At 26.9% G+C, this 17,559-nt stretch overlaps 1 protein-coding gene across 1 annotated transcript; it reads left to right on the forward strand.

Moving 5' to 3' along the window:
* Positions 1-14,323: 14,323 nt before the first annotated feature.
* Positions 14,324-15,292, forward strand: LOC112289177 (uncharacterized). Its single transcript, XM_024534170.3, has 2 exons — positions 14,324-14,450; positions 14,726-15,292. The coding sequence occupies exons 1-2, from the start codon at positions 14,364-14,366 to the stop codon at positions 15,080-15,082; spliced, it is 444 nt and encodes a 147-aa protein (XP_024389938.1). The 5' UTR covers positions 14,324-14,363; the 3' UTR covers positions 15,083-15,292.
* Positions 15,293-17,559: the final 2,267 nt, after the last annotated feature.

Consider the following 17,559-nt stretch of genomic DNA (forward strand, 5'->3'; position numbering starts at 1 on the left):
CTAATAGATGTGGATGTGGTAAAATTATATTATAGAGTCATAGACTCTTTGTTGTACCTTGCAAATGATACAAGGTATGATATTACTTTCACTTGCCAATACTTCATTCAATACATGGCACATCCATATAACTCACATTAAGAGGGAGTCAAGCTCATTTTCTAATATTTACAAAGAATGAAGCAATTTGTGCTCATTTATGGCAAAAATAATGTGAATGTGAAATTAATATGTTATATTGATGTAGATTAAAGAAAATATAAGATAACACATTTTTTTATAAGGTGTGGTGATTACATATCATAAACATAAATATTTACTTATATAATTAGTTAGATAATATGAATAAATAAAAATAGATAAAAGTAGATTAGTTTGATAATATAGATATAATTTCACCTTTATATGTGCCTATAGGTGATTAATAAGTTAAATAATTGGCCAAAAAATTAACCATATGTTATTTATACTGGTAGCTTGTGGTACAAGCTAACTATATGGTATATTTTTATGAAACTTTCTCTTGCATGTATGTGGATTATTGAGGAATCAACAAGATCACCAAAAAAATAGGTACCATCTATCTTTAATATTAGAAATTTTTAATCAATTGAATTAAGCTAAAATCTATATTAAAATTAATTCTATAAAGCGTATACAACTTAATATGCATAAAAAAGAAGATAAATAGAAGATAATGTTTTTAACTACATATGAATAATTTAAATATAATATCATGCTTTGTAGACTTACAAATATTTTAGTTATTTTTTAACATCTAATGAATGATGTCTTTTGAAAGTTTTTTGACAATTTTTTTGTTTATTATCTACATGATATTTTAATTTATTCCATCAACATTGAAGAATATAAATTTCATATTTGTTGTGTATTATAAAAATTAAAAAATATAAGATCCTATACCAAAATAAAAAAATTATGTATTTTATATTATTCAAATTAATTTCTTAAGAAACATCATTTCAAATGATGGACTTATAATGGATCCTAAGAAAATTCAAATTAACATAGATTGGAAGATCTCAAAAACAATAAGAGGTGTTTAATTTTTTATGAAATTTTTCAATTATTATTGGATCTTCATCAAAAACTTCTTAAGTTATAGTTCCACTTATATATTTGACTAATAAAGATAAAACTTAAGTGGAATCAAGAAGCAAAAGCAATATTTAAAGCTTTGATAACAACTTTTGTTTATATACCAATCTTATATTGCATTGAATTTTTAAAGCCATTCTTTATAGAAACAAACACATTAATTTTTTTTTAAGTGTGGTATTGTCACAAATATAAGTAGATGACAAATTTCACCCAATGGCTTTTCATTTAAGAAAATTTTTAACAATAAAGATCAACTATAAGATCTATAATAAAGAACTTCTTATAATTATAGATTCATTTCAAGAATGTCATCATTATCTAAGAGGTGCTTTTAATCCAGTCATTGTATATACAAATTACAAAAATCTCAAGTATTTCATGTCAATATATGTTTTAAATTGTTACTAAGTTCATTGGAGCATGTTCCTATTAAGATTTGAATTCAAGATCAGTTATCAATAAAAAAAAAAATATTTATTAGATGCTATTTTAAATTAATCTTATCTAATATTAAAAGAATAAAATATAGCTTTTAATTGATAATAGATAATTTTCTTGAAGCTAGAATAATTTCATCTTTAAGCAATGAAATCAATACTAATTATTGATTCAAAATTTTTAAGGAAGTTTGATCAAGTATATCTTCTAATCTTCTTGTTAGTAATATTAAGAAAAATTCTTCAAAATATTATGATGCTTCCAAATTTGAATTTAAAAACAATCTATTCTATTTTGAAGATACTTATATATTCAAAAGATGAAGTATAATTACAAGTTCTTCAAGCTTGTCATAACTTTCTAAATGTAAGATATTTTAAATATAAGACCTTAAAATTAATCTCAAGAGATTTTTAGTGGGTTCAAATATAGAAGGTAATTAGAAGCTTTGTACAATCATACAATATTTTTTCAAGATCAAAAACTCCTTGTCATTAATCTTACAAACTTCTACAATCACTACCTATATCTAAAAATTATGGTCTTTTGTTTCTGTAAATTTTATCATGGATCTTTTAATGTCAATTTTATATGACTTTATATTTATGATAATAGATTATTTTATTAAGATGGCATATTTTATACTATGTAAAAAATCTACTATAGGTAAAAAAAAATAGCTAAACTTTTCTTTAAAAATATTTATCACTATTATAGATTGCTTAAGGATATTATATTTGATAAAAGAATCTAATTTTTATTAAGATTTTAAAGAATTATTTTTAGGATTTTAAAAATAGATATATAAATATCTTTGGCTATCTATTTTTAAATTGATAGATAAATAAAGCATATAAATTAAATTTTAAAATAGTATTTGAGATATATTATTAATTACCATCAAAATAATTAATTTTTTTTATTATTTATAAAGTTTTCTTATAATAATATGATACATTCTTCTATTCAATAAATATTTTTTTTTATTAATTTTATTTATTATCCATAATTTGATGTTTTTGATTTTTTAAAAGTTGATAAACTTAAAGTAGAAGATTTGGTGAATCATTTATTTGAGCTGCATACAACAATGAAGGTACAACTAAAAAAAACTCAAGAATAATAAAAAAATCAATAAAAATATCTAATAAAAAGAAAAATCTCAATTCCATATTAGTAATAAGGAATGGTTATTTTATTGTAATACTAAGACTATATGCCCTTGTAACAAGTTGAATTATTATAGACTTGAACCATTTTTATATATAAATAAGTCAATTCAATTGTTTATTGATTATATCTATAAGAGTCTATGAAGATCTATTTCATATTTTATATGTCTCTTTTTAAGCCGTATAAGATAGTGAATATTTCAATAAAAAGATAAATTCTACTAATTTTTATATAAATAGATAATAATCAAGAGTTCAAGTTAGAAGAAATTTTAGATTCAAAGCAATACCAATTTTGGTTAAATTAATTAATTTATTGGTATAGATATGATATTAATAAATATATATAGAAGCCATGAAAAAATCTTGTAAATGTAATAGAGAAGGTCAAAGCTTTTTAATAACAACATCTATCAAAACCAAGATGATGAATCAAACAAATCTTTGTTGTAAAAGAAAGGATGTTCAATGATAATTGTTATCCATCTTCTATCCTTCATTGTATTTTTTTTTTTTTTTTTTTTGTATTAGTGGCACTAACAAGATAAAAAAATCAATTGCCAATAGATTCAACTCAAAAGTTATCATTTTTCAACTTACTAGACAAAATATTGTAATTATCATAGCCTTTAAGATGATGTAATTGAGATGAAGACCTTCAAAAACGACATATTCTTCCTTGAATAGATGGAAAGATATAACATATTTAATATCATAACCTTACAAGAGATTCATGGAATTTAATGATTTTATTGGAAATAGAAATCATTCCTAATAGAATTACAAATATTTTGTTTGAAAGAAGTTACAAATTTTTTAATTATGAATAAATAATAGGATAGTCTTTCTACCCTAGAATGGCTGAGAGTACCTATTAACTATCTTTAAAAAGAACAAAGATCAAAGTATGTTGCATATACAATTTATTGTATTTTAAACTTCTTCAATATATAATGATCACTCCTTATATACTCATCTTAAGAAGAGAGGATAATGTCTTAAATATAAATATTTATCTCTATAATTATTTAAATAATATGAATAAATAGAAATAAATAAAAATAGATTAATTTAAGAATATCTTATAAAAAAGCTTTTTAGAAGCTTTATAGATGCAATTTCATCTTTATATGTGTCTATTAGTGATTGATAGATTGAACACTTGGCCAATAAGCTAGCCACATATTACACATGTTGATAGCGTGTGGTACAAGCTAACCATGTAGTATATATATATATATAAAAAAATTATTTTAAAAGCTAAGACATGTGTCTTGCAAATTGCACAAATGTCAAAGGTCCTATAAAACATTACTATGTAGCTTCTAATTAGATAGTATATATAGAGGCAAGCATAAAGTTTTCTTTATGCTTATCAATTCTTTTCTTGTTTTTAGACTAGTTTTAAAAGTCTCTTATTTCTTACTTTTTGGCAATAGCCATTCTAATTTTTTAAATAAATATATATATATATATATATATATATATATATATATATATATATTTTTAATCTATTTTTTTTTTGAAAAAATTCATATTTATTTATTTGCTTTCATTAAGTTCTTATCTTTGACATTATATGGTCTACCAAAAAGTAGACTACAACTATGCTTTCATCAAAAAAAAAGAAAAATACACCACTACAACTATTATTGCTAAGTAGGTATTATGGCTTCAAAAGATACTTAATAATTACTAAATTGAGCAATCAAGTCTAATATTAATTTACAAGGAGAAGTAGTCCTTCATTGCAATTGCCAAAAGTTTAATTTACTTTGGATAAACCAAATTCTACAATATCTAATACCATTTTATTAAATAATATATAGAAATAGAAGATATATAACTAAAATATTACGTCAAAAAAGACATGGCAATGGATACATTTACTAAGCCAAAATAATTAGTCAATTTATTGATTTTAATTTAACTTCTTAAAACTTTAAGTTATCTAATATTAACTTTCAAAACAAGCAACACTTAATATGTGTAAGATCTCAACTTGTAGATACTATTTTACCTACCAAAATCCTACCATTGCACAAGTTACAGTGTATACAAAATATATTGCTATCATACTATACAACTTGAGTTTGCAACATAAAATCATGCTTATTCTTTATATGAAAATAATAGAATTTATAGATAATAATCCTTATTGATGTTTACAATCATATTGAATATTATTCATATATTTCCATAAATATTTCTAATTAATGGAATGTAAAGTTATACCATATTTATATACCTCTTTGAATATAATAAACACTTGAGTATTGAGCCTATAATGGCTTGGTCTCTGTAAATGATTTTTTAATTTGATTCTATGACTTTTAAAAATTTTCTATTCATTGAATCTAAAGACTTTGGATTCATTATTTCCTAGAAGACAAAAACAAAGAACTAGTAAATTCTTTTTTGATATTCAGATTGAATCCTTTGGACAAAGGAAAAATACAAAGAAGAAAAACCAAGGCCATGGAATACTTGTAAATTTTTTTTATTGACATAGTTAAATTATTTATGTTGTAGATTTTGTAACTAACAAAGGCATGGAAAATTTTGTTGAATTTATATTCTATATGAACAATTGTGGATATGAGGACTACCTTAGACAAGTAAGAGAAGCGAAGAATAAGTAACAATATAGCTATTGCATCTTTTATGCAAATAATTCACAAAATTATCAATAATCTTAGGAAAAAAAATGAACTTCTTTTTGATCTTGTCATTATTCACAAAGTACTTCAGATTTTTTCATCAAAATATAATATTATGATTTACATCATTAGAAATAAAAAATTCCATTTATTCTTAGAAAATTAGCTTGTAATCTACAAATAGAAGAAATAGAGATGAAGCTATAATTTGATATCTACAAAGATGCTTTAGTATTTTGTATCCAAATATAATTCAAGGATATTATTAGAAACCACTTGTCTTTACATCTCAACAACCAAATTGATATAATCTATTGAGAGAAGAATAAAGAATTGGAGTACCATCACTATTCTAAATTAAGACATATAATATGTGATTTTCTTATACCTACTTCAATCTCAACTATATAAAGTAGTCAAATTCAAATTACATGTTAATTTCTTTAAAAGAAATTCTAATGAATATTAAGAATCTATATTAAAAAATATTTAAAAGCACTAAATATATTATCAATAGCATTGGTTTTTGAAAAAAAATAGATCATTAATAGCAAAATATTTATATATTTTTTGGAAGATGTAGAATTTTTTTCTTCTTTAAAAAAAACCATTAGAAGAAATTATGGCACCTATAGCAAATGGGCAAATAGACTCTGTTAAGAGACATAAAAAAATTATCCTACCAAATGATTTTGATTTAAATAAGCTTCACAATATTTACTATATCTTAAGTTTTAAATATAATTTTATATTTTTAGGGTAGTTTGTTAGAGGGAAAAAATATTTTATTATTTAAATAAATAAATGTATTGTCTTCACTAAGTTGAAACCATTGAGACTTATAACTATTGGACATTAAAATAAAAAAATTCAATTATAAAAATTAGTTCATAGCAGTAGTTGCTTAATTATGAAAAATTCAAGAAATTCAGATCCTTGAACCTAGATCAATGTAGTAGCTAAAATTTTTGTTTATCTTTTGAATAGAATTCCTACTAAGATGAATGATTCTACTTCATCACTTGAACAAATCTTTTCGGGAAAATACTCCAATCTAAATCACCTTAGAATTTTTGAATCTTTATTATAGGTTCAGTTAGGATCATATGCTAAAAAAATAATTAGAATCTAAATCTATAATTATTAATTTAATAAAATATAGTAATCAATTAAAAGTACCAAATATATCTACCATCAAAAAATAAGATTATGATCTCTAAAAATATTATCTTTGATGAAATAAAATTTTATAATTTGAATCCAATTTTATTAACTTTAAATTTTGAATCATCCTTAAACAACTATAGTGATTACAATAAAGACAATTCAAATTCCAATAAATTTGCTCATTTAGATTCTAAAACTAGAGTACATTCTAATTGCAATCCAATTGAATTATTTTAGTCAGAGGCGATATATTTAGATAATAAACAACAAAACATAAATGTTAGTCTATCTATATCTTTGGCAATCAAGACATCTTAACATATCCACTAAACTTGTGGTGGTTCCCTTATTCATAGCAATTTTTGACATCTATATTACTCCAAAGTTCATAAGAACTCCAGTCACTACCCACAAACTTGCTACCTTTTTTAGAAGTACTATCATCCAATATCTTAAAAAAAAACTATAGAATTTAGATCTATAGTTCTTCAATTTTTAATAATTTTTTATTAATCAATATCCAATCTATATGTAAGATCCAATCTATACATCATCTCCACAATGCACCACCTATGCTCCAACAATGTTTCCTCTAAATAATAGTTCTTTTCATCTTACTTCATTCATACTATGGCAACACAATTAGCAAATCACAAGATCTAGTCAAACTATCCATGCATTAAGATGATTAATCAATTACTATGTTGTAAGTACAATCCTATTACTTCATTAATCTACCAACTTTTGTGATGCCTAGAGATGCATGCATTGAAAATAATCTATTCTCAATGAATATAATTTTATTATAAAAAATAATATTTGATATAACATGGATCTACCACTAGACGAAGTTGTAATATTAGTTGAATCTTCAAAGCTAAAAAATATAAAAAAAATATCTTCAAAAATATAAATCTATGCTTGTGGTTTGAAAGTTTAAACAGTAAGAAAGAATAGATGTCGAGAAGACCTTTTGTTTTAGTGGTTGTATAGAAAACCATCTAATCTTTTCTTCCTTTTATTTCTCAAAAACACTAATTCATTACACAAATGAACATCATAATGATATTACTTTATAGTCTTTGCAAGAAAGAAGTGTAAATAGCACAATCCAAAGGCTTTTAAATATTTGGAAAAGAATACTTGGTATACAAACTTGAAAAGCCTTTTTTTGAGCTTTGATAAGTCTTAAGATCTTCATATGACAAAATAGATAATTTTTTTAAGAATATTGGTTTTAAACTAAGAATAGGTGATGAAAATTTCTATAGTCAAATAAAAAATCAGATTATCATATTTATTATGTTATATATGGACGACTTATTTATGTTTAATAACTTACTTTTAACTATAAAAGATCTCAAAGTACAACTTAATTCAAAGTTTTTTATGACAAAGTTATAAGAAAGTAATATCATACTCAATCTTAAGGTCAAATGCATATGTATTGTCAAAGATATGAAGCTCAAAGAAAGAAATCATCAATATATTCTTGTGTCACTCAAAAAAACTAAAAAGTCATTCAAAGATGATATAGTATTATATTGGAATGACTATTGCAAAAGACAAGAAGACTTAAATATCTTAAAATAAGACTAATGACTAGAAAGGCATTGACAAGAGTGAAGAAGGCTTTACTCTTGCTTCCATATATATTCTTAACTAGGAACTACATGGCAAGATCCTATAAGACCTCAATTTTGTGTTGACTTTATAAGACATATATCTTAACTTATAAGGCAAGTTTTTTATATGTATACCACATAGTTAGCTTATTCTGCAAGCTATCAACATGTGGTTAATTTATTGACCAAGTTTCTATCCTACCAATCAACTACAAATACATGTAAAGATAAAACAATGCCTATGAAGCTTCTAAAAAGCTTTTCTAGAAAATACAATGAAATAAATATATTTTTATTTACTTTTATTTGATCATATAGATAAATATCAGAATAAATATGTTGAAAAAATTCATAATTACCAAAAAAATTGAGTGATCATCATATGTTGAAAATATTCAAGATGTGGCAAATTGTATTTATTACATATTCTAATCTTTATTCTCTTTGAAGATGGTTGATAGATCCTCTCAATCATTAATAGAGTTTCATATCAAGGTGGAAAGACCACCTTGTTATTTGATTGTTGTTGAGGCCTTCATAACTTCTTTCAACTAAAATATTTCAAATATCGTTAGAAATTGATCCTACCTCTAATAAAATCACCAAACATTGAGAGTCTCTTTCAAGGTCATAATACCAAAAACATTGTATCTTGCCATCTATTTGAGGAAGAACATGGTATTTTTAAGAAACTTCATTTCGATTATGTCATCTTAAAGGTTATGACAATTGTAATGTCACATTCAATAAGTCAGAAAGTAAAAGCTCTTTTATTTCAATCTGCTCATTATTGGTTTTTTATTTCTTTAGCATTACATATACACAAAAGCTACAAACAAGAATAAAAAGTAAAATGCTATCTTCTTTGGAACTTGTTTATTTTATAATAAAGATTTTCTATTCTTTATCTTCGTTTTGATAGATGTCATCAATAAAAAGCTCCAATTTTTTTTTTATTGCATTTCTAAGATTCTTTGCTATCTTCTATGTATATTTATTAATATCATATCTGCACCAATGAATAAAATATTTCAACATATTTTAGTGCAGCCTTGAATCTAAGACTTCTTTCATCTTAATTTTTTTTTTTATTATTAACCACTTCTATAAGAAGAAGTGACATTTATCTTTTTATTAAGATATTATTTCTCTTATATAGCTTAAGAAGAGATATATAGAATATTTAATGGATCTTCATAGTCTTTAGTGTTGGAGCAGAGAGAATTTGCCTTAAAAAAGTGCTTGGCTTTTTATTGTTATTAATTGCTCAATCAAGTTTCAAGATAAAAAAAACACCAAGTTAATATGTAAAATTATTCTTATAGGAGCAATTACATGAATATATTCACCCTAAGTACTAAAGATCATCCAAAATGTGATAAAAATATTCTAAAATCTTATATATCTTTAAAGTAAATTTTTTTTGAAACTTCAACAGCTCATATTTCATGATTGGATTGTCCAAATAAACTAAAAAAATTCATGAAGTATTCATGTACTTTAAGCAACTACCACAACAAATTTTAATTACAAATTCACAATAGATCTTGAAATATTGCCAAAATCCTAGTAAAAACTTTAAACCCTTACTTATATAGCAAAAGATTCAAGTCTAATTTTGTTTATATTTCACAAATTAAATACTTAAATACTATTTTTTTTAAATATAGATTTTTAATCTATTAATTCACACTTTTAAAAAATTTGAGCTAAAAATTTGTCTAAAAACTCAAGTTATGGCTCCAACCATTATTACAATAAAATGACTCACTTATTACCTTTGAATTACATGTATTGTCTTCAATACTCTATAACTTCTTTATACAAACTTCAAATATAATAATACTTTTATAAAAGAATTAAGTCTTGAATTTTCTCTTGCAACTATACTTCTTGATCTCCAAAAGCTATCATATAATTCCTTGTATCCTCAAAGGAACAACACTATGTTGTAAAAAAAAAATCTTAACTTCAAACAACTATAACTTCATCATCCTAACTCCAAATCTTCTATATAGTACCTATGTATATCTATGACAACCGCATGCATGAAAGTTCTTATAGCTAGCAATAAGGATTTGGATGTATTAAGCTTATCTATTTCTACTTTACTATCAAAATTTTAATTAAATTACAAGAAAAGTTAAGAATATAAGAAATCTAATCTATTTAAAGATTATATATTTTTAACTATAATAATCCTAAAATAATTAGATTAGATAAAGATCTTATCATATTAATTTTTATTATATTATTGTGATCTTTAATTACTATATTTAAAGAAAAAATCTCATGATTAATATCTATAGAAGATAATAAATAATCATTTATGACTTTTATATATACAAATTTAGTTTTTTTTATTTAAGATATTTCTTATTTTTTAACAAAATCTTTGTTTATAAAATAAGTTGAGGCTCTTCAATCTAATAAGAGATATTGTAATTTTTAGGACTTTAATATTCATCTATTATAAAATAAGATGAGGGATCTAAAGAGAGAATGAGACCTTTACTAGGAGTTGCATATGATTTCAACTGCACAGTCTCTATTGTAGCTAGAAAAACTTGTTTTTTCACATATTTTTTTTTTTAGTAATTACACTTTTTATTTTGTGATTGTATTGCTTCTTTGGATAATATTGAATACTATAATTATTTTTTCTACAATATAAACACAAACCTTTTTCACAATATCAAATCTTTTATTGCTCAGTAAGGAATTTAAAACATACCATATCAATTTACATTGGTTCCGGCCTTAATAAATAAGTTTTTGAAAACTTGAGAACTACCATCATTCCTTGGTTTTTTTTTTCAACCAAGTTATTATTCTTGATGTCTTTCAAATAATCAATTTTTGCATGTAATGGCTTGAAGAATAAATTTTTCTAAAGATTTTACTTTTGATATTATCAATAATAAATCTTTGACATTATTCTTCAATCCATATCAAAATTGATTGAAAATAAGAACTTGATTTTTGCTACTCTTTTTCAATCACTTTCTCTAAATGTTGCCATAAATTCTTCTAAGAACGAATTCAAATCATAAAGAATTTATGAATTTTTTTCCATCAAAGATACAAACCAAGAAAGAATACTTTTAGATAGAAATGCACCTATGAATCTAACTTAAGTAAATCCATTAGAGTATTGGAAGGGATGCAATCTTAGATATAACTTGATTTATTGCAAAAATCTTCGAAATTTTGATCTTATGCTGTTAAACTTCTTGGGCTTACTAATCCTTAATCTTATTGTATTTGTAAAAACAAAACTTCCTAGATTTAGTTGTGAGGTTTATTTACTTTTTTTTTTAGATATAGAATTAATATTTCCATAGTTGATACTCATGATGCATGAAATTTCTATCCTAAGAATATTAACAAGTTTTTGAAGATCAAGAATACTTGTGAATCTATTCTTACTTCTGCCAAGTATAGCATCTATAATTTTTTCTTCTCTTTCAAATAACTTAAAAAATCCAGAAGTCAAATTATAAGAGGATAATTCACAACCTCTAATATCATATAAAAATTTCTACAAAGAAAGATAATTTTCTCTCTTTAAGAAACATTTTAGTATTAAAAAACTAAATAGTTTGTTTAAAGGTGGATAATTTGTAACCTTCAAAATTTAACAATAGAAGTAGAGTAATCTACTCACTTCTAAAATAAGATAAAAATAATGAGCTAGCACTCTTATCAAACTATCAAAGACATGAAGCTCAAAGAAAGAAATCCTCAATATACTTTTATGTCACTCAAAAGAACTAAAAAATCATTCAAAGATGATATAGTATTAAACTAGAATAGCTATTGCCAAAGACAAGAAGATTAGAAAGACTTGAAATAAGACTAAAAACTAAAAAAGTACTGACAAGAGTGAAGAAGGCTTCATTCTTGCTTCTATATATATTCTTAACTAGGAGCTACATGGCAATATCTTATAGGACCTCTAAATTATATTGATTTTGCAAGAAACGTATCTTAATTTACAAAGTAAGTTTTCTATATAGACGCCACATAGTTAGCTTGTTCTACAAGCTACCAAGACGTGGTTAACTTATTAACTAAGTTTCTATCCTACCAAGCAACTACAAACATATATAAAGTCAAAACAACATCTATGAAACTTCTAAGAAGCTTTTCTAGAAAACATTATGAAATATATCTACTTTTATCTAATTCTACTTAATCATATAAGTAAATATCAAAGTAAATATGTATATCTATAACATGTATGTAAAGAGGCATCTTCCTCATTTAAAGAGGCTATGCTAAAAGAATTATCAAAAACTACAATATAAAAGATTGTCAACTAATAGCAATGTGCATAGACAAGAGGTGTAAATTAGTAACATATATGGAAGAAGAAGAATGTGATCCCACTTTCTATTGATGCTTAATCAATTCTTCATTACACCTTACTATTACAAGATTTGACATTAAATTTTCTATTAGGATATATAGCTAGTTTATGCAAAAATGACAACTTTTGCACCTCCTAATTGCAAAGAGGATTTTAAGACACATATGAGAAACATAAGAGTTTGGGATTCTATTTGCAAAAGAAAAATGCAATACCTTATAAGGCTATATTAATTCAAAGTGGACAAGCAATACACAAGATTCAAAATCCATTATAAGTTTTATTTTCAAATTAGAAGCATTTTTAATTAGTTAGTACTAAAAAAAGTAACCAACAATGGCTCTATCCTCATTCAAAGCTAAGTATAAAGCACAAGCAAAAGCATCCAAGGATAGACATATATGTCATTGCTCATCATGATATTTCAAGATCTTCAATTTAATATTCAAAAGCCAATAGGCCTTCACTGCAATAATATTGGTAGCATTACTATGGAATAAATCTGCATGCATATGCATTATATTGTTGCCCACTACCACTTTATTAGCAAGAAAATTACAAGTAGAGACTTGAAACTAGAATATGTCCCTACCTTGGAACAACTTGTGGATATCTTCACTAATCTCTTACGTTGAACGTTGATTCCTATTTGAAAGATTTTGAAATGCACTCAATCTGGTTAATTTCAATAGCCTAGTCAAATCCTAGTGAAGAAGATCTAGATTTGCAACTTCACTCTCTTGATATATAGTCCATTCTCATTATGACAACTACTACGCCCAACAATTCCTTCCTGTGGGAGTTAATTCTCACCCTCATCAGGACATTACTCTCCTTTCTAAAGACACTTGTGGAGTATCTACTGGTAGCAATGGACACTCAACTCATTTGTCTCTGAAATTTGGATTCCAATTCAAATCCAAACGCAGTTTCCTTAACCATAGCTCATGTATTCCCATAAACATTCCCTATGAATGGAATGTAGAGATGTACCGTATTTATGTAACTGTTTGAACAAAATAAACAGATGAGTATTGAGTGTATAATGGCTCGCACTGTGCAGATGAGTTTGTGCTTATTCTGATGACTTGTGTTTACTGTGGTTGGTTTAGCGATTCAAATCATATCCCTGTGTTTTTTGTACGTACTGCTCTCATTTTGGGCCAATTCCTACGCGTGGGCAGCAGGATCATCGTGACTGTGTGTGAAGGACCTCGAAACGTTTTCTGCCTCGTACTGTAAGCGAAATGCATGAGCTTGGTGTACTCGTATCCAACTGCCATACGTTCTCATCCCCTTCACGAATTTTATTTGAAATGAAATGTGGCGTATTTGTTACGGGAGGGAATCTGTGAGCAGATGCTCATCCAGGAGCATAGCCACTGTCGACACACCTCAGACTGTCTTGCAGTAGCCCTTCGATGGAACCCATCAGCAAGAGAATTCTAAAAAGGATTCGCTACAAAGAATAGAAGGATGCACAATTCTTTTCTTTCCAGGTTGAGACAACACCTAATCCTCGACGATGTAGCCCTAGTTCATCGGAAGCCCAGCAGAAGCTTCTAACGCGGTTTCCTTCCTGTCCTCGTCGGCGATGGAAAAGTCCTCATTCATTGAACCCCTATGTAATGCAGGCCTCATTGCGGACGCCATTTGGGTGTGTCATCCAGGTCGACGGCGTTGGTGGATCGTTAGTTTTGCACTGTTTCAGTGTTCCCCCGTTGTCAAATAGTGCACTTCATCTCGCTCTCTTTCAGAGTTTGCTGCTCCTGGTGGATGCGGGAATCATTGTGGGAAGTTTGAAGCCATGGCGCTGGAACTGGTTGAGGGGTATCGGTGGGTGGTAGCTGCGGTCGTTGTCAATGTTATTCTTAATCAATGGATGGGGATAATGGTGAGTGTTAGTTTTCACGCACTTTTCTGTTTATGGAGTACTACTAGGATTGTTGAGTGTAGTGAAACTGTCAAGGAGAATCGCAGCAGCGTATGGCGGTCTGCTTATAAGCTGGATTGCCATTTCTTGTTCGAATCTTTGTGTACCTAAGCTACGATGTGAATTTGGGTTATGCGTGAATTTGTTGTTGTGTCGGGATCTGTAACCAATTGGTTTGGCAAATTTACTGCTATGTAGAGAAATTTGAATCGAATTGCTTGTTGATGTCTGTGCAGGTTGGAAAGGCTCGCAGGAGGTTCAATGTACCCTACCCGACAATGTACGCCAGCGAAAAAGAACACAAGGATGCCAAGGCTTTCAATTGCGTTCAGCGAGCTCACCAGAATAATCTAGAATTCATGCCGTCTTTCTTGGTTGTCCTCATCCTAGGCGGCCTGCAGTATCCCCTAGTTGCAGCATCCCTTGGAACTATCTACGCTTTGGCACGTATTCAGTATTTTAGGGGTTACTCCAGTGGTGACGCTAAGAAACGGTTTTCGGGTGGCGGAGCAGTCATCTTTCCAGCCTATTTCGGTCTCATAATCTGTACAATCTGTTTGACTCTTCACCAGTTCTTCCCAGATCTGGTTTAAGTATATCTCTTAATGTTTAGCCATGATGCTTCGCTGATCAAGCACGTAGACTTCGAGCGTCGGAACAAGTCTTAGTTCATTGAATTTTGTCGGTCGAGCTCAATGAAGCCGCCAGACACCAACAGGTCACATGTCAAGAGGCACTGGTAGCAGTGAAACCACGCTTGCAATCTTCGTTGATCAAGAAATAGAAGAAATTATCTCTTTCTATGTTTTTCCTCGAATATGTGCTGGTGATGATGTAGTCCATAGCTATGCTGTATGCGGTAGCGTTCCCAATGTGAACCTATTCGTGTTGAATCATAACACACTCGCGCCTATTTGTGTGCTAAGCCATAACAGCTGCGAGTCCTATGACATACCAAGCTGTATCAGAAAACAATATACAAACTAAATGCACAACATTGAAGAAAAGTGCGTGGCAACCGCCAAATTGGACCACGAGATCTCTAAATTTACAGAATAAAGGGAAAGTGTGGTCTCACTAAGGAAGGATATCTGGTGAAAGTGGACACGTCGGTAGAGTTGATAAATGTAGTCGAGTCAGCGACAATTTTGTGTCGGCGGTTTAAGGTCCTGACCACGCACGCACACTCCACCCTAAACCCTAAACCTGATATGCCTTGAACGTATGAGACTTGCAACTTGTTTAACTCATGCACAAACCAACCACACAACATATCATAGATCCATCACATGGCAAAAAAACAGCAGCGGAGAGCCACAAAATGGTAAATATACTTCCCACTTGATTACGTTACAATTCAGCTCTCACTGAAGTATTGAAGCAGGAGCTTCACACTTGAATCATAAATCACAATCACAAGAATACCGGCTGGTAAATTTCAAATTAGATGGATATGTTTCTAAAACGATTCAGCTGAATTTGGACTTCGGCTTACTTCAATATCAAGGCCCCAATTTATACCACCACCATCTACTGTTTGCTATTAGCAGCTGGTCATTTTAAAATCCTGAGCAGGAACAGAATATTAGGTCTGCAGCCATTCAAATTGGAACCCACTTCCGTTATGGTAGAAGACTCTACAGTCCTCTCGATCATAATGTTCATGATATTACTTGTATATATACATGACAATGAACGATGTTATAAGTACATGGTTGAATGTTTCATGAGATGAATCAATAAAAATTGAGGAGCAAAAACATAGATTGCTTGTATGAAAATAGAAGAAGTTAAATAGACTCAAGCATTTACTAAACTGACCCACCCATCCTAACTATCATGAAAAAAAAAAAAAAAATGTCCTCTACATTCATTTCTTCACTATTAGATCCAAAATCAATGAAAACGAATCACATTCATTATGATTATCATATTCTTTGTCATGGATAGGTCAATTTAGTAAAAATTTGAGTCTATTTAATATTCCTCTAAAAATAAGGCAAGGATTTCAAATGCTTGTAGGTAAGATGCAAAGGTTATTAAAAGTTTGAAAGTAAGACTCAACCAAAGTTATAATATTTTTGTTTGGATTGTAACTAATTTTAAATTAATTAAAGAAGATGATAATGACAACTTCCTCTATTGATGTAGTAATGGTTGATTTATTCATTAATTGTTAGTAGGTTTGAGTTCTTTAAATTTTTGTAAAACTTATTGTTCTTTACATCATGTTATAAGTTTTTATTCTCAACTCTATCATAAAATAAGAAATTTTAATTGTGTATTATGATTTTAAATATTGGTTTTTATTTAAAGCTTAGTAGTATTCCAAAAGATACTTCTTATTTCAACACTAAGGAAAGTATTAAAATTTACAACCATAACCACTTCTATATATATATAAAAGAAGAATTTAAGAAATATCTAAATTATTATTTTTGTTTAAACAAGGAATCATGTTTTGAAATTGAACAAATAAAGATAAAAAACTAATAGATCTTCATATAAAAGCAGCATCTAATATAAGTAAAAAAATGACATAATAATTTTTAAATTATATTTTTTAATCTATTCTCAATTATTATATTTTAAATATAATTAGAATTTGAAACAAAATTTAAAACATGCATTTAAAAGATTTTGAACATAATAATTTAAATTATAATATATTAATTTATTAAAAATCTATAAATAAATATAAATTTATTTTTTTAAAAAAATATTTATAATATATATTATAAAACTATACTTAATTTAATAATAATATAATACTTTAAGCACAATATACATAAAATAATCCACAAAAATGATGCCATATTAATCCTTGCTTAATTATGCATACTTCAATTAAAGCTATATATTTACAATTGTGATTTTTTTTACTTTTATTTTACTATTATTATACTTATTTTTTATTATAGTTATATATATATATATATATTATATGCTAAAAATACTATATGTTATTTAACTTTCAAAAATATGTACGTTTTAATTTATTGAAATTATTAATATAATAATTTAATAAAACATATTATTTTTTAGTATATATTCATCTAAAAAAATCTAA

Source organism: Physcomitrium patens, chromosome 12, assembly GCF_059467195.1.
Source record: "Physcomitrium patens ecotype Gransden chromosome 12, ASM5946719v1, whole genome shotgun sequence".
NCBI lineage: Eukaryota > Viridiplantae > Streptophyta > Bryopsida > Funariales > Funariaceae > Physcomitrium > Physcomitrium patens.